This window comes from Amblyraja radiata, chromosome 5 (genome assembly GCF_010909765.2).
Source record: "Amblyraja radiata isolate CabotCenter1 chromosome 5, sAmbRad1.1.pri, whole genome shotgun sequence".
Taxonomy (NCBI): domain Eukaryota; kingdom Metazoa; phylum Chordata; class Chondrichthyes; order Rajiformes; family Rajidae; genus Amblyraja; species Amblyraja radiata.
This window is the reverse complement of record NC_045960.1, coordinates 16593147-16612312: the sequence shown is the minus strand read 5'-3', so window position 1 is coordinate 16612312 and position 19166 is coordinate 16593147. Positions and strand designations below refer to the sequence as shown.

General features: G+C 44.7%; 1 protein-coding gene across 3 annotated transcripts in view; it reads right to left on the bottom strand.

Moving 5' to 3' along the window:
* Positions 1-19166, bottom strand: part of arhgef10 (Rho guanine nucleotide exchange factor 10) — a 243141-nt gene that overhangs the window by 128767 nt on the left and 95208 nt on the right. For 2 of the 3 annotated variants that reach the window (XM_033020671.1, XM_033020673.1), the window contains exons 4-9: positions 14825-15124; positions 13130-13190; positions 12595-12674; positions 11646-11705; positions 10025-10209; positions 7007-7120 (exon numbers count right to left, since the gene is read on the bottom strand). In XM_033020671.1, the coding sequence (XP_032876562.1) occupies positions 7007-7120; positions 10025-10209; positions 11646-11705; positions 12595-12674; positions 13130-13190; positions 14825-15124 (800 nt within the window). Of the gene's footprint in view, positions 1-7006; positions 7121-10024; positions 10210-11645; positions 11706-12594; positions 12675-13129; positions 13191-14824; positions 15125-19166 lie in introns of those variants that run through there. The other variant, XM_033020674.1, reaches the window with a different exon arrangement.

Genomic DNA, 19166 nt, shown 5'->3' with positions numbered 1-19166 from the left:
CGCACCAATCCATGGTGTTAGGCCGTGAGAGAGGCGACATGGAAAAAGTTGCCTCTCCGTGGAGGAGGCGACCGAAAGCGGTTTCCCCCTTGCTCCCGCTCACCACCCACCCCCCCCCCCACACAAGACACACCAAGAGACATTAAAACACACATATGGAGACACTAAAAAAAACAAAAATGTAGAAATGATGAACATGCTGCTGGCAGGGCAGCCGTCTCGCAGCGCCCCCACCGACCAGACCGGCACCGATCCAGCACAAGAAACTGAAGTTCTTGAGCAAAACACAAAATGCTGGAGGAACCCAGCGGATCAGGCAGCATCTATGGAGTGAATGGACAGGCAATGTTTGTATCGGGACCCTTATTCAGGCTGATTGTAGTAGGGGGGGAGAAAGATGGAAAAGAGGTGAGAGTGGGACAAAGTCTGGCAAGTGATAGGTGGATACAGTGAAGGGTTTATGTCATTTACTCCCACACATTAAAAAAAAACCCTCACCTGTATCCACCTGTCACTTGCCAAGCTTTGTCCCACTCCCACCTCTCTTCCATCTTTCTCCCTCTTATTACCATCAGTCCAAAAGTTCCGACCTGAAACATCATCTGTTCATTCCCTCCGCAGATGCTGCCCGACCCACTGAGTTTTTCCAGCACTTTTGTGTTTTGTTCAAGATTTTCATTATACCTGCAACCTCATAGTACTTATGAATATGACAATAAACTCAACTTGACAATATATTGATGATAGGAAGAGGCAGAACATTGCAAGTTGGGCGGCACAATGGCACAGCGGTAGAGTTGCTGCCTTTCAGTAGCAATGTTACAAAATTTTGAGATTTTAAAAATCAAGTCTGCAATTTATCCCATCAGATAAAGCATAAAAATAAGTTTAATTTGACACCTAATTCACTTTCATATCTCAAGTATTTAAAAAGTTATGGCCATTTTCATACTGGGAAATGAGCATCTTGTTCCCTATTGATTTTCTATGGACATAACAAAAAAGCTGTGATCGTGAACAGTCAAAAGCCCATAACTTTCTTAAAAATTAAGAAAACTGAATGAAATTTTCAGTTATCATAGATTGAAGCATTCTGAAACAAATATAAAATAATCTTACTTGGATGACCTGAAATTAAAGCATATAATTAGTTAGTTACCTAATTGTAGCTAATTTCAGACTTCAATTACTAGATCTAAACATCTATCCATTTCTTAATAAATGATTAACATTTTTAAATAGCCTAAATGTCCAAATAATATTCACAAATAATTCACAATAAAACATGATTTTTAAATCTCATTTACATTAATTTATAGACCAAATGGAAGGAATTTAGTGTTCAATTGCTGTAAATAAATGCCCATTTAAATCAGCTTTCTAGTAGGATCCTGTGAACGCGCTGGTTTAGAACGTTCACATTGCGGTAGATTTGTGCCCTCAAATGCCCAGAAAAATACTGCGGGATATAATAGGCCCAAAATGAGCTACTCGCAATATTAAACTTTGTATAAAGGGATCTTTAGAAGCCCTTTTTAATGTAAAAATATACAGCCTACCTTCAATTATTTGCTTTATGAGACCCTGCGGTTGCTGGCAGTCGCGGGTTTAGAGATTGATTTTTAAACTACTATAATTATTTTACAAGGCCTTTAAAACTAATAATAGCTTTTGCGACGGGGTCTTCCAGCGATTTTTCGTTAATAATTAACTAGGCTGAACATCTTCGATTTGAACAGCCTAGAGAAAATCGCGTTTTAAACCCGCCCCCCTCTAAACGGCGCCAAAATCACGCACACTCGCAGCGACAGATTTTCAGCGACGCTTCAGGTACGCTTTGCAACATACCTACTTTCAGTGCCAGAGCCTCACGTTCGATCCTGACTATGGGTGCTGTCGTGTTCAAAAGGGAACTGCAGATGCTGGAATATCGAAGGTACACAAAATTGCTGGAGGAACTCAGCGGGTGCAGCAGCATCTATGGAGCGAAGGAAATAGGCGACGTTTCGGGCCGAAACCCTTCTTCAGAGTCTGAAGAAGGGTTTCGGCCCGAAACGTCGCCTATTTCCTTCGCTCCATAGATGCTGCTGCACCCGCTGAGTTCCTCCAGCAATTTTGTGTACCCTATGGGTGCTGTCTGTATGGAGTTTGTACGTTCTCTTTGTGACCGCGTGGGTTTGCTACTGGTGCTCCAGTTTCCTTCCACTCTCCAAAGACATGGATGTTTGTACGTTAATTGGCTTCTGTAAATTGACTCCATTGCATAGGACAGAACTTGTGTACGTGTGATTGTTGGTCAGACTCGGTGGACCACCCTGTATCTCTAAACTAAATTAAGTTGCCACTGAAATGCGAGACTTGTGACAATTGGCCAATTCTGTTACATGTTCTAATCAGAAGATAAGCCCCCCTGGTGCTGTACTTCAAGCAGTTGGGTCTGTGGGGCATTGGAGCCGGTTTCGGGATGGGTATGAGGACAACAGCATGGTAACAGGCCGTTTGGTCCAACTTGCCCATACTGACCAACATGCCCCATCCACACAAGTCCCACCTGCCTGTATTTGGCCCATATCCCTCTAAACCTTTACTATCCACATATCTGTCAAATATCTTTTAAATGTTGTTAGCCCAGGTCAGCAGAGGAATTTTGGGGAATAAGTAGAGGGTGCTAGTGGTGGGCACGGCATCTTGTGATGGAGAACCTGGAGAAGGCCAGTGAGGAAAGCAGCACTTAATGACATGGGCGGAGAGTTCAACAGCAATGCTGGGGGGGTGTAGAGGAATCTCATGGTTGTGGAGTTGCAGACTGTGAGATGGGCTAACTTGAATTACCACAACAGCGTGCCCCACTGCAGGATGCGGCACAGTGGTGCAGCGGTAGAGTTGCTGTGTCACAGCGCCAGAGACCCAGGCTCGAACCTGGCTATGGGTACTGTCTGTACGGAGTTTGTACGTTCTCCCCAAGACCACATGGATTTTCTCCGGGTGCTTCCGTTTCCCCCGCATTCCAAAGACGTGCAGGTTTGTAGGTTAAGTTTGGCTTCGGTAAAAATTGTAAATTGTCCCTAGTATGTAGGATAATCAGTGAACTGGGCGAAGGGCCTGTTTCTGCGCTGTATCTCTTTTTTTTTCTCTTTTTTTTTTTTAATTAGAAGTACAGTAAATTACAGTAATACACCTCACATATATCTTATTACATTTGTTGTACCACTTCGTTTTTCGAGCTTTAAAAAAGGTAGAAATAAAAGAAGTAAGGAAAGTGAGCAAGAATCGTGATGGTGCAGGAAAGTGTTGGGAAAAGAAAGCCCCTTAGGGAAGAAGTTAGAGAAGGAAGTAAAGAAAGGAAATAGACCCTAGAAAGAAAAGAAAAAAAAGGAAAAACAATCGCTCTATTATAACACAAAACTCCGCAAAAAAGGATATACCGTGTTTTTTTTTAAATTTATACCCCCCGTTACCAGATCCTGGTACCATTTATATTTTAAATTACTATTGCACCTTATGCTTGTAATAGTTCCATAAATGCAGACCACTTCTTTTGGAAGTGGTCTGCTTTGCCTGCTAGGAGGAGTCTCATCTCTTCCAGGTGTAGTGTTTCGAACATGTTTGAAATCCACATTTTTATTGTTGGTATTGGAGCATTTTTCCAAAATTTGAGTATAAGCTTTTTCCCCATTATTAGCCCGTAATTAAGTAAGTTCTTTTGAAACACGTTTAGTTCGGGGTTAGTATCTCTAACCTCTAAAGTCACTGGCAATGCTCCCAAAGTAGCCACGCGCAGTGACATTGTCACATGCAGCCCTGAGGCAGAAGTTACATTGGGTAGCAAGGGTGACTCATTACAGGAAACAACTGGTCATGTTCCTCATTTGGCATAGTTTAAATGGGCCTGGTGTCCGTAACACCTGGTTTTCTGCTTCTGAATGGCAGGGAATAAAAAAGGTCCAACACAATCCATTTCTACCCAACCCAAATGAACATCCATTTAGACTTTAGATTTCAGAGATACAACGCGGAGACAAGCCCTTCGATCCACCGATTCGACACCGACCAGCGATCACCCCGTACACTGACACTATCCTACACATCAGGAACAATTTACAATTTTCTTACCGAAGTTGATTAACCTACAGACCTGTACGTCTTTGGAGTGTCAGAAGAAACTGGAGCACCCGGAGAAAACCTGCACAGTCACAGGGAGAACATACAGAATCTATACAGACAGCACCTATAGTCAAGGTCAAACCCATGTCTCTGGCACTGTGAGGCAGCAACTTTAACATTGTGTCACTGTGCCATCCCCTTCTCCCACCATCTCCCAAACTCAATGCACCCTCAGTCACCCTACTCTTTCCCTCTCCTTAGAACACTCATCTCCCATCCTGAGTCCATCATTTCTCTTTTATCCCCCTCGTTCCCCTTCCCCTATCATTTTCCACCTTCATCCCTCCCTCTGGCTTTACATTTCACTCCTCTTCTCTCCTCATGTGACATCCTTTTTACCTGTTGCCTTTGTCACTTACTTCACCCATTGCCACTCAAGCCGACCTCACCTGTATCCATATATCACTTGCCAATCCTGCCCCAATCTTTCTTTTCTAGCTTCCTGGCAGTGTGAAGAAGGGTCTCAAAGCAAAATGCCATCAGTCCATTCCCTCCACAGATGCTGCCTCACCCACTGAGTTCCCCCAGCAGTTTGTGTTTTGCTCAAAATTCCAGCATATGTAGTTTCTAGTGTTTCCATGTTTTTACCTGCTGCATTCAATGCTGATTCATCATGGAGGGACATGGTCAACTGCCTGCACCACTATTATTAGTATTGAGGAAGATTTAAGGAAAATAATAATACATATGCAGCTGATAAAATGGTTTATGACAGAGATAGTTCCTGTGATCAATTCTTGACTAGTTGATAACATGACCTACTGCTGTATACAGAAGTTACAGTACAGTTTGCCTCCCACACTAAAGGTTAAACGTATGTTAAATGTGCAGAGTATTATCATAGCACATATGAGAAATTAGGTGGCACTTGGCTTGTTAAATTATTGCCATCTTCCAGCAAAGCATCACATCAGTCACATCATAACATACCCATCAACATTCTTTCCCACATCTCCATCAACTCAAGGGTGGCACAGCAGTGCAGCGGTACTGATGCTGCCTTACCGCACCAGAGACACTGGGTTCGACACTGACTACAGGTGCTGTCTGTTTGTACGTTCTCCCCATGACCTGTATAGATTTTCCACGGGAGCTCTGATTTCCTCCCACATTCCAAAGACGTAGAGGTTTGTAGGTTAATTGGCTTCGGTAAAATTGCCAGTGTGTGTAGGATAGTGCTAGTGTCCGGGGTCGCGAGACTTGGTGGGCCGAAGGGTCTGTTTCCATGCTGTAACTCCAAACTAAGTAAACTAAAATAAACTTTTTTGCCGCTTACCTAAACTAAAGGGTGACTTACAGCTGGCCAATAAATCTACCAACCTGGAAACCGGAGCACCCAGGGGAAAATGGTCATGGGGAGGCCGTGCAAACTCCACACAGACAGCACCCGAGGTCGGGATAGAACCCGGGTCTCTGGCACGATAAGGCACCACTGTGCCACTTGATTATTCAATTCCCCTCGGAGGAAACAAGAGCAGTTTGTAAATTTTCCTAATTACATGCTATATTTGCACTCTCCTTTGTATAATTCATGCACTTGGGTTCCTTTTATCCCTCCCCATCTTAATGATCTCTCCCCGTCTGGGTAATGTGTTTCTTCGTTTATTTTTCTTGTCAAAGTAGCCAATGCCAAATTATCCCACGTTATATTTCTCCTTGCCAGATCTTTGCCCACTCACTGAAACTATCTATTTTCCCTTTGTTACCCCCCTATGTCTTCTTCACAACTGAGACAATAATTTTGTACTGTTTAATTTATAATTAGGAAGACTATCAGCTAAAGCCTGACACACATTTTACACTTAAATCTAACTTTTCTGGACTTTATCTTGCACGTTAAACGCTACTCCCTTTATCCTGTATCTGTACACTGTGGAAGGCTTGATTGTAATTGTGTCTGGTCTTTCCGCTGACTGGATAGCACGCAACAAAAAAGCCTCTCACTCGGTGCACTTGACAATAAACTAATCTAAACTAAATTGCTGATATACTTTACTGAGAAAAAAATCATCAGGTTTTGAACTAGACTTGAAATTCCAAGATGGAATTTGGTTATGTAATTGTGCACCTGACTGACTCCCCAGTGTTCATCTAGTTACACAAATAAGAGCACAAATACCCTACAGTGTGTATCCAAACAATAAGAGGAATTTGTGGAATTCACAGCGGAGTTTTAGAAATGTGAAATTCCATCCATTCAGAAGAACCAATCATTTATTTATTTGCCTCTGTACGCCACAATTTGAGATTTGTAATAGAAAAAATCACATGTGGTTAAAGTGTACATTCTGAATACACTTCAGAATTAATTATGCTACTACCATCAGCAGTTGTATCATCAATGAAAGGGGGCAATTAAACACACCTGAGCAATTACAAACACCTGTGAAGCCATGTGTCCCAAACATTATGGTGCCCTGAAATGGGGGGACTATGTATAAACACTGCTGTAATTTCTACATGGTGAAACCAAAATGTATAAAAATGGCCTTTATTAAAATCTGACAATGTGCACTTTAACCACATGTGATTTTTGCTATTACAAATCTCAAATTGTGGAGTACAGAGGCAAATAAATAAATGGTAGTTCTTTGTCCCAAACATTATGGAGGGCACTGTACAATGGGCACTGTGACATAGAGCAAATTAAGTCCCTGGTCAGAAATGAAGAAAATTCCTTCAAGCAATCAGCTCAGAAAACAAGTCTCTAAAATGTCAGTTTTGGAAAAGCCTGATCAAGTTTGGAAAGGTTCCAGTTTTATTCCTGAAAAGGCTCGTCAGAGATAGCAAGGTTACAAGCAAGCACTCTGTCCCAACACTGCACTCCCGCACAAGGAAGTACCTTCCGCTCCTGTTTCTGCTTCAGTTGCTGCAGTTCCACACTTCCAACAGCATTTGCCAATTCCTTCATCTTCTTCTCGTAATGCTCTTTTAATCGACTTATGTCTTGGGAAAGCTAGATCAAAGAAACATAACGCGTTCAGCCACATCCATCGTGATAGCAAAGAGGATAAAACTTTTGACTGTCGAACTGGTGTAATACTGAACTATGTGAAAATAATCTCCAGTGTCTACGTTTACATGTCTTGTTTAGGTCAGTAGTAGCAGATGTGAGGGTGGAGGATAGAGAAGGGTAGAGCGAGGTTGCAGATGAGGAGTGAAAGAGATGGAGAGAGAGAAATGGTGGAGAAGGGAATGGAGGGAAGAGAGGGTGTGGATGGAAGAGAGAGGGTAGATATCAGTGTTCTGCTGCAAGCAAGAATTTAATTGTTCCGTTTTGGAACATATGACAATAAAACACTCTTGACGAGACTTCAAAGAGGAAAGGAAAAGAGAGGATGGAGGAGAAAGAGGTGGAGGGTAGAGAGGGAAGGCAGAGGAAGGGAGTGAAGTGGAGGCAGGGGGAGGTAGACGGAAAGAGAGAGAGAGAGCGATGGGAGGAAGAAAGGGGGAGGGGGAGAGTCAAGAGTGTTTTATAATCATACATGTCCTTAAAAGGAACAATGAAATTCTTACTTGCAGCAACACAAGGGGAGTGAGGGCGTGGGAGGGAGAGGGCAGGAGGACAGGGGCACAGAGAGGGACGGAGACCGGGAGGGGGAAAGGGAGGGGAGAGGGAGAGAAAGGGGGGAGAGGAAGGGAGTGGGAGAGGGAGGGTGAGGGAGAGGGAGGGAGAGGGAGAAGGAGAAGATGGGAGAGGGAGGAGAGGGTGGGAGATGGAGGGAGGGAGGGGGGATTTCAAATGAGATGTTAATTCATGTTCAATCTTCCTATTTGAGCGGATACTGAACAATTTCATAATGCTCTTCTGAGAAGGGCAGGGAGTTAATCCTGGTGGCTTGGTCAATATTCATACCTCATGTGAGATGGCAGACAAATGATCTGGTTATTGTCACCATCACTGACTGTGTCAAAATTGGCTGCAGTGTTTGCCACATGTAATCTTTGACTGATCAAATCAATTTACGGTCATGGTTAAACTGGGCAACAAGACCCAGTAATATCTTAATGCACAATGTCTTGGTGACAGTCTGGGATAATAACTTAACAGCTTTACAACTTTGAATCTAAAAATATTACACTGCATAGATATCACCGTATAAGGACATTTACTAAGTCTGGGTTTGGCTGGGAAATGCGGCCAAACTTAAGCGATCACTCCCACCAGTCCACTGAGTAGGCATTTGGTTGTTTTTTTTAACTATCGTTTTTTAGCTGCGAATCCAGCTGATTAAAGAGAAGTTCAGCCGCACCCAGCCGGTGGTTGCTGACAGCGGGTACAGTCCGTCTCCTGAGTAATGGACTCATTGGTCGTAATGCAAAACTTCAATGTTGTTGCTATATTTGAATTTTAAAATAAACTGCTGGAGAAATACAGTGTCTCAGGCAGCATCTATGACATAGCACAGTGCAGCTCAAGAATGGGCAACACGGTGACGCAGCGCTAGAGTTGCTGCCCTACAGAGCCAGAGATCCAGGTTCGATCCTGACTACGGGTGTTGTCTGTACGGAGTTTGTACGTTCTCCCTGTGAGCACGTGGGTTTTCTCCGGGTGCTCCGGTTTCATCCCACATTCTAAAGACGTGCGGGTTGGTAGGTTAATTTGGTTTTTGTAAATTACCCTTAGAGAAGTGGGATAGAACTAGTATATGGGGTGATTGTTGGTCAGCACAGACTGGATCAGCCGAAGGGCCTGATTCCATGCTGTATCTCTAAAACTAAAACTAAAAACAGGCCCTTCGGCTCACAATGTCTGTGCCAAACATGATGCCAAGACCATCTCTTATATGAATTCAATCCATATCCCTCCATTCCCTGCATTTCCAGAAGACCATTCAAAAGTCTCATAGATGCCAATACCGTATCTGCCTCCACCACCATCCCTGGCACCGCGTTCCAGGCACTCACTGCCCTGTGTAAAAAAACTTGCCGCGCACATCTCCTTTAAACTTTGATCCACTCACCTTAAAACCTGTGATGAAAATGTACAGGCGATGCTTCGGGTCGACTCAAGAACGTCATCTGTCCATTTCCCTCACAGCTGCCTGACCCGTTGAGTTCCACCACATTTTGTTCTATTGCTCAAGGTTCCCGCTTCAGCAGTATCTTGTGTCTCCAGCAGAGACCATCAGTGACCACCAGGGAGACACAAGAGACTGCAAATATTAGAATCTTGAGCAAAACACATAAAGCTGGAGGAACTCAGCAGGCCAGGCAGCATCTGTGGAGGGAATGGAAAGGTGAGGTTTCAGGTCGGGACTGACCTACTAGTTTCAGGTCTGAAGAAAGGTCCCGTCCTGACGTCGTATACTGTCTCCGTGTACTATTACTATACATTTGTACTGTATCTGAGATGCTTATCTAAAGATGTATCAATGTACTTATGTATAGTGATACTTGTACTGAATTGTATACAAAAATGAATTTCATATACCTCAGTACATAAACTACCATCATCATTTCCATTAAAGTACAATTACCATTCTCAACTGCTTCCTTCTTTAAAAAATTGGAATGTTCTTCAATAAGAAACTTGAGAAACTGCAGATCTGGAATCTAGAGTAAAAATACAAATGCTGCAGGAACTCAGCAGTTCAGGTAGCATCTGAGGAGGGTAATGGATGGACAGCACTTCCAAGTCAGGACTCTTCTTCAAACTGAATAGGGTCAGGACCCTTTATCAGATCAGTGTGAAGAAGGATCCCGACCTGGAATGTCACCTGTCCATTTCCCTCCACAGATGCTGCCTGACCCATTGAGTTCCACAGGCACTTTGCTTTTTACTCAGTGTTCTTCAGGGCTCTTTTCCCTTTAAGGATTCAAATCTTAAAGGCAAAGAGAGAGAGTAAATAGCACGTACATGGATCTTACTCTTGTGCGATTTGCCTTGGAGAAACGAATTGGGAATTCCATTTTCCGTTTTGGACTCGCCATCACTCTGCTCTTCGTAGCTTTCAAACTCACTGGAGCTCCAACCATAATCAAGAGAACTTGTTGCCGCTTCGTCTCCATGTTCCACGTCGTCATAGATCAGCTCCTCTGGATCTGAAAAACAAGTGCAGGCATTCCAAACCGTGCTCATGATTGTCCAACAAGGGTGGGTGAGGGTGAGAGAGAGAGAGTGTGGGTGGGAGAGAGAAGGTGTGCAGGGGAGAGAGGGTGGATGAGAGCAAGGTAGGGAGCGGGTGGGCAAGGGAGTGAGAGGGGGTGGGCAGGAGAGAGAGAAGGTGGATGGGGGAAGAAGGGTGGGCGGGAGTAAGGGAGAGAGGTGGGCAAGGGAGAGGATAGGAAAGAACAAAGGAGAGAAAGGGTGGGCAAGGAGGATGTGGGAGAGGGAGAGGGAGGGTGGGCGAGGGAGAGAGAGGGTGGGCAGTGGTAAGGGAGAGAGAAGGTGGGTGAGGGAGAAGGTGAGGTAGCAAGAGGCCAGGCGAGGGAGGGAGAAGCCAGGCAGGGGAGTCTATTAAATTGAAACATCATTGTGACAAAAATGGAAGACTCACGTTAATTGGCTGAACATAATCAAAGAATAAACTTCTGTACATGTAGTGGATGTGCGTATCTCTGGTTCAGCCAAAACTATTTATAACTATACTGCATGTGCTGAAGTTTAGATTTTCAAAATATACATTAGTCACCTTGTAAGCAGTTGCATTAGATGTTACAATCGTTGGTGAGACTGGCAGTGGCATAGGGGCAGCTGATGGTGGTGGGTGTGTGGAGCGAGCTGCCAAACAAAGTGGTAGAGGTTCAGAGGGATATGAGCAGAACGTAATAGGTCGAATGTGCTTAGTTTGGCACCTTGCTTACCACGGAGAAGTCGGGTAAAAGGCCTGTTTCCATGCTGCATGATTTGGACTGGAGAGATGGCACAACAGCGCATCTGGTAGAGCTGCTGTCTGACAGTACTAAAGACCTGGGTTCCACATTGACCCTGGCTGCTGTCGGTGTGGAGATTGCATGTTCTCACTGTGACCGTGTGATTTTCTCTGGGTGCTCCTGCTTCCTTCCACATCCCAAACACGTGCAGAGTTTGATAGAGAAGGGTCTCGACCCGAACGTCACCCATTCCTTCTCACCAGAGATGTCGCCTATCCCGCTGAGGTATTCCAGCATTTTGTGTCTATCTTCGGTTTAAACCAGCATCTGCAGTTCATTCTTACACGTGCAGAGTTTGTTTGGTCTTTGTAAATTGAATGCAAAAGTGGGATAATGTATAATTGGTGTGAATGTGTGAACGATGGTTGGAGTGGCCCCAGTAGGCTGAAGGGCCTGTTTGCACGCTGTATCTTTCAATCAATTGATAATGCGATAAATGATTCTTTTTTTTCCTATCTCAGAGTACAGCAGTAAAAACAACACACTTTCACATCCTTTTACTTGATTTATGTGGCGGTATATATTGCGGCCAGGGGGAGGTTAATTGTGGGTCACTGTGAACTGCCCATGCAGAAAGCAATCAAAGCACATTAGTCAGCACTTGCCTGTTGCTGATGCATCTGAATTCTCTCTTGGCACATCATCGTAAATCACTTCATCCTGACCTGAGAGGCAAAACATAATCAGGTAGCATTTGTACCGTTTTACAATCTTGATTAAACTGGCTCTGCATTATCACTGTCCATAAATAAACTGCCTGTCACTAATCCATTATGTTGCAAGTCTTTTTACTGAACATTGTTCCAGCATAGAACAGGACCAGGCCATGGGGCTTGGGTCTAGTCTAGAACCAAAGGGCAACCAAATGGTAAAAGCACTGGGGAAATTCAACCAGAGGGCACGTTCAACAAATTTGGTCAAAACATTTTGAACATTCGTACCTTTAGAACGATGGGGAGGAATTTCTTTAGCCAGAGGGTGGTGAATCTGTGGAATTCATTACCAAGGACAGCTGTGGAGGCCGCCATTTTTAGGACGGAGATTGACAGATTTATGATTAGTAGCGGTGTTGAGGATTACAGGGAGAAGGCAGGAGAATGGGATTGAGAGGGAAAAATAGATCAGCCATGATTGAATGATGGAGTAGATTCAATGGGCCTAATGGCTTAATTCTGCTCCTATGACATGAAGTTATGAACATAGAAAACTATGGTATAGGAGCAGGCCCTTCAGCCCAAAATGTCTGTGCCGAACATGATGCCACCTGCCTGCACATGATCCATATGCCTCTATTCCCTGCATATCCAAGGGCCTATCTAAAAGCTTCTTAAATTTCACTATAGTATCTGCCTCCACCACCGCCCCTGGCAACATGCTCCAAGCACCTGTCACTCTCTGTGCAAAAAATTTGCCCCCCCCCAAAATCTTTAAACTTTACCCCTCTTGGAGCGAATCCTTAACTCGGTTATAGCAGTAATCGGCAATAACAGACACCATCTCCCCCACTATGGTGCATTATAACGAGGGTTTACTGTATATATAACTGGAACCTACCCTCCAACCATGCCGTGTTCACTGGATCCGATGCCCATTTGGTAATGGCGTTTCCAGTTTCAAAAGCCAGGTAATCTTCACTATAATGACACAAAATAGAAGGCACTAAAAATTGCAAAGCCATCGAATGAAGATAATTGGTCAAGACCATGTAAGTGGGAAACTCTAACTACTAATATTATGAAGGAATAAATTAAAGAATGTAAGGAATCACTAAACAAATCTGTGGAAGAATACAGCAGGCTAAAATGCTCCAACTTAAGTTTTTGCATGACAAAGCAATGTTCGCATTCTCTTGCCTGAATAGCCGTGAATAAAGCGAGTCCGTATTTAATTAGCAGTCAGAGTTTGCCACTTAATTGGCCTTGTAGATATAAATTTGCAGAGTAGCACAAAAAACACATACACCCTGGAAACAAGAGCCAAAAAATAACTAAAACTAATAACATCCTCCTCCCCCCCCCCCCCCCCCCCACCTGCAAAAATTCAACAGTGATAAATTCCCCAGACGTGAATGTAAAATGGACGAACATACTTGGCCTGTTGAGTGCTTGATGGAGTAGGACTGCCTTGAAATTCTTCACTTTGAAATACACCTGTGAACATACAGGAAATAATAAAAGCAATGAAAACATGCAGTAGTCACACAGCGCAGAAACAGGTTCTTCTGCCCATCATGTCCATGCTGACCACTGGAGGAACCGCACATAATATTTCGCTTGGGCAGCTTACAACACAGCGGTATGAATATTGATTTCTCTAACTTCAAGTAACCCTTGTATCCCCTCTCTCTCTGGATCTTTGGGGTCACTCCCCCACCCTAGTGGTCGTACTAGTTTCACTGTCCTCCTGCTGAGTTTCACTGTATCACTTGTTATCACCTTCCCCACAACCAACAATGAACCATTTATTGATCATTGTTGCTGGCTTTGATTTGTCTTTTTGCATATCTTTCATTCATTTATTCTATGTACGTTGTCATATCTCTCGGTTCCTGCTCCCCTGATTCTCAGTCTGAAGAAAGGCCTCGAACCAAAACGTCACCGATTCCTTTTCTCCAGAGATGCTACCTGACCCGCTGAGTTCTCCAGTTTTTGTGTCTATCGTCTGACCATCAAGTATCTGTGTGCACTAATCCAGTTTACTTGAACTTGCCTAGTAATATTCTATGACTTGGTCATTCAAACATTCTTTTCTTTATCTAAGAACCTGTAATCCTAGGCTGCCAAATTTACTAGGCTCTCTCTCACTTAGGGTAGTAGGCTTTCTAATTTCCCCACGTACGATCTGAAAATATTCACCCAGCATCATAAGATCATAAGAAATAGGAGCAGAATTTGGCCATTCGGCCCATAGACTACTGTGCAATTCAATCAGGGCTGATTTATGGCTGATCTATCTTTCCCTCTCAACCCCATTCTGCTGTCTTCTCCCTGTAACCTTTGACACCCTTTCTAATCAAGAATCAATCTCCACTTTTAAAATACCCAAAGACTTGGCCTCCACAGCCGTCTGCTGCAATGAATTCCACAGATTCACCACCCTGCATCACACATACCACAGGATGAGGGGTAGACCTCATTGAAACTTACCGAATAGTGAAAGGTCTGTAAGGAGTGAATGCGGAGAGGATTTTTCCACTAGTGGGAGAATCTAGGACCAGAGGCCAGTGCCTCAGAATAAAAGGACGTAACTTCGGAAAGGAGATGAGGAGGGATTTCTTTAGTCAGAGGGTGGTGAGTCTGTGGAATTCATTGCCATAAATGGCTGTGGAGGCCAAGTCAATGGATATTTTTAAAGCGGAGATTGGCAGATTCTTGATTAGTATGAGTGTCAGGGGTTACGGGGAGAAGGCAGAATGGGGTTGAGAAGGAAAGATAGATCAGTTATGATTGAACGGTGGAGTAGAGGGTGTGTTTTGCAGGAACTGGTTTGAAGGTTGTGGCTCAAATGGCGACAGCTCACGTCGGTCTTACTCTCTGAATCTTGGTGAATTTCCAGCCTCAGAAGCTGCTTTCTGACACTCCCAGCTCAGCGTTCATTCATACACGGCCACATATCACTCTGAGAAAGCATCACGGGTTGCCCGGTAAAGGCTGGACAAAATCAGCATGCTCAATTAATCCTTCCCCTTTGTAAAACATCTGACGTTCCGACGAACAGGAAAATAGTTAAACACAGTTAACAAACCTTCCTGTCAATTTCTGTTTTAACAAGGTAGATGCCTCACCTTCCTCGTCGACCGAAATATTCCTTATTAAAGTGACGGGTGCCGTATATGTCGGGATCAGCATTGGTACATTGGATGGCACAGCATACCCACAGGGAACTGGTACACAATATCCCGGAGACGGCAAGTGGCCCGTTGTCTTGTCCTCCTGGCAGCCGTGTTCTGCTCCTGAGAGCTCCACTTGCTCAGCCCCCTGCAATGGCCTGATATCTATAACTGAATATGGGTTCACTTTTGTGACCGACACCTCGGCTGCAGTCTGCTTCGGTGAGCTCCGCCGTCCGGCAGCTGCGTCCTTTCCTGCAAAAGACGATCACATTCCTATCAATGCACTGAAATGAGTTGTGAACTCCACTCGGTTACTGCCCGCCATTTTACTTTAGCTTACAGATACAGCAAGGACCATCGACCCACTGAGTCCACTTTGTAAGCTGTGGGCCGAGGAGCTTTTTTGTTCAGGTTCGTGACCCAACTCGCAGAACTACCTACATTTTTAACATATTGTGTAAAAATATTATAGAAACCATACCTGAAAACCGTCAAGCCCAAAACCTGCACATTTTTAAGAAATATAAGAAAAACCTCAAATTTTCCGAGTAGTAATTGCCCAATCAATGCACGTTTGACATTGAGGTCAAACGCAATTTGGCCAAATCCGTGCCTTGTTTTATGGTCGCTAGGCAGCGAGAACCCTGGGATCATGGCTGCCTCCTCATTACATCAAAACAATAACAAGGTTTCCGAGAAATAAAGGTAATGCTCACCTTGCTGTTCATTTTGTTTCTCAATTGATTTATCTTTATAAAGTTATAATGTGAACTGTAAAATAAAAATGTTAAATAACAAATGTACAGCTAGGGTTTGGGTTAGGGTCAGTCAGTCAGTCAGTCAGTCAGTCGGTCGGTCAGGCTTGTCGGTAGGCCGATGGATGCTGTGGAGGATCTGTCGGGCTGTTGGGCCGTCAGACGCCGGTGTGTGGTGAGAGTTGGACCGAGCCTCCGCTGGGTTGGTGAGCATCGGGCCGGGCCTCCGCCGGGTTGGTGAGCGTTGGGCCGCTGGGTTGGTGAGCGTCGGGCCGGGCCTCCGCCGGGTTGGTGAGCGTTGGGCCGCTGGGTTGGTGAGCGTCGGGCCGGGCCTCTGCCGGGTTGGTGAGCATCGGGCCGGGCCTCTGGTGGGTGCGGCGAGCGGTCAGTCGGGCTGTCAGGCTGCCGATGTTGCAGCAAGCGAGCGGGCGGTCTGATGGAGCCGGCGCTATGGGGGTGCTGAAGACGGCCCGGGCGGTGTGCAGGGCAGTGCTGCTCCCCACCATCATCACCACCAGAAGGTCATGCTGGCCGAGGTGGACGTGCTGCAGAGCCACACGTAAGGAGCCCGCAGCCGGTCCCAAAGTGGCTCCAGCTCCAGCCGTAAGCAGCTCTGGAAGGGGGGCGAATTAGGGTTAGGCAATTTCCTGGGTTAGGGTTAAGCATTTTCCTGCCTTAGCCTTCCCCCAGCCTGGCACTGCCCCAGTCCCACTATGGCCACTTTGCACACTGGCAGTCAGTGGGGTTCAGTAAATGGGGGAACCCACAGGAACTGCACTCACCCATTAATTAGGCTGGTTCAAGAGGACCTCTGCAGCAGGCTCATTAAAAAAAAACTTCACAATTATATTAATTATATTATTTTTATATAACATAATTATACATAATTATATATGATTACAGTCATATTAACAAGTCATATATATATAATATATAATATATATATATTGGACGTTAGATGGTGCTTACTTTTTCGATCTTATTTTCGAATTAGTTTAATTAATTAATGTGCAACTTTTGGCACTGACAAAAATTTCATTAAGTTCCGAGACATGGGTCGCGAAAGTTGAATTCTAGACACATTTTTGATGCTCGGCCCACAGCCTATTGACCGTCTATCAGCTGTTCAAACTGGTGATAGTTCTGTGATATCCCACTTTCTCATCCACTCCCTTCACAACTTTACAAAGGTCAATCGTCTTTTTAATGATTAATTAATCAATTAGTTGATTATTAATTGATTATTTTACCAACCCACACGTGTTTGTGGCACCCAGAGGAAACCCACGCGGTCACAGGGAAAATGTGCAAACTCCACGCAGATAGCACCTGAGATTAGGATCGAATCCGGTGCCATGAGCTCTACCCGATGCTCCACCGTGCTGCTGAGTGTTTTCCTTCCAACTTTTCTAATTACAAGAAAAGGTTAAACATCCACAACCGACTTGCATGTATCAGGTCAGAGGGTGTTGGATGTTTGGGGCTGAAGCTCCTCTAGGAATAAATCAGAATTCAGGTGGGATCAAGGTGCCTAAGGAGGGGGGCACTGCATGTCAGGGGCAAAGACAGCTCATTGCTAAACGTGCACACACTCCTCCCTCCCTCCCTCCCTTCCTCCTGAAAGCAGATGCGCAATGGCAATTCCTTCCACTGCCACTCCATCACAGCTGAGAAGGAGTGTCTGTGGGTAGGATAGGGGACCGTTCAGTCTGTGGGGTGGAATAGAGGGGGAGTGTCCTTTGCAGTGTTGGGGTGGGGATTTGACAACAAAATGCATGAAGGTGTTGGACTTCAAAATAGACGTACTCACCATGTTTGTGTCAGAGGGAAGTTTGGAGAAGGTTCACAACAATGTTACTCATCTTACTTGTCTCAACCGTGAAGGCCATTTCGGAAAGATCTAGCTGATCGCCTCATGGAGTCGATCAGTACAAACACAGGCCCTTCAACCCACCCACTGAACTTCATGATTCAATGGTTCTTTATCATCACATGTTTCAAGGTACAGTGAAATTCCTTTTTTTGCATACATTTGAAATAGGTGCAGGAATAGGCCATTCGGGCCTTCAAGCCAGCACCGCCATTCAATATGATCATGGCTGATCATCCAAAATCAGTACCCCGTTCCTGCTTTCTCACCATATCCCTTAATTCCGTTAGCCCTAAGAGCTATATATAACTCTCCCTTGAACACATCGTTCTCTCTTGTATATAGTTCAGTAAGAGTTCATTATACATAAGTAAAATCCCAGATTGGTGCAGAGTGTATAGAAACAGCCCATTTGCAAGGGTCGCCAGGTTTTGGCGCCATTTGTGGAGTGCCCTGTTCGGAGGTGGGGTTGCCAAGTTTCCTATCTACGCATAGGGTAGGAGGGTGTCCTGTTGCTACATTTGCTGTGTCCCAATTGTACCCATTGGTTACTCTGTGAGCGTCATGCCAACTAGGAATTCCATTGCACCTGATGCAAATGACAATAAACTCATATGAATCTGAAAGGAAGACACAGGTGTTTTCATGTGGACGTGAATAAAATACTGAGCTGGGCAACTGATCATGACAATGTTTTATTGGAATATATATATATATACGGCACGGTGGCACAGTGGTAGAGTTGCTGGCTTACAGCGCCAGGGACCCGGGTTCAATCCTGACTACGGATGCTGTCTGTTCAGAGTTTGTACGTTCTCCCCATGAACTGCGTGGGTTTTCTCCAAGATCTTCGGTTTCAGGTGGGTTTATTATAAATGTAAATTGTCCCTAGTGTGTGTAGAATTGTGTTAATGTGTAGGGATCGCTGGTCGGCACGGACTCAGTGGGCCGAAGGGTCTGATGCCGCGCTGTATAGTTAAATATATGTGGGAGGTTGGGTGGTCAGGCTCAAATTGGGGCACATTCAGTACCACCAAAAATTCCCAAAGAGCATTTGGATGGGATGCATGGGTGTGGTTGGCATGGAAACACATTATACACATTATACACATCACACGACTCCATGTTTTTAAGGGACAATATTTATTTACACAGACGGTGGTGAGTATATGGAACAAGCTGCTCTAGGAGATAATTGAGGCAGGTACTATAGCAATGTTTAAAAGACATTTGGACACAGCGGTGCAACGATAGAGTTGCTGCCTTACAGCACCAGAGACCTGGGGTCGATCCTGACTGGCTTTGGTAAATAAAATTGTAAATTGTTCCTAGTGTTAGTGTACGAGGGTGATCGCTGGTCGGTGTTGCCTCGGTGGGGCAAAAGGCCTGTTTCCACACTGTATTTCTAAAGTCTAAAAGTCTCAAGATCTCATCTGCTCTGCACCTGTCCTCTGGTTCCCTTCCTGCGCTCATTCTTCAGATCTTCAGACGTGCAACAGGAGGAGATTAGGAATATCAACCAATGAAACCTTGTTGACAGGTAATGGCAGGTTCTCATCACTTCCAGGCCCACCTGTCCATCAAAGATGAGGCCCTCACTCGTGCCTCCTAGGTACCCTGAAGCTCCACCTTTGCTCCCCCTCCCCCTAGTCGCAACAGTCCTCCTAGT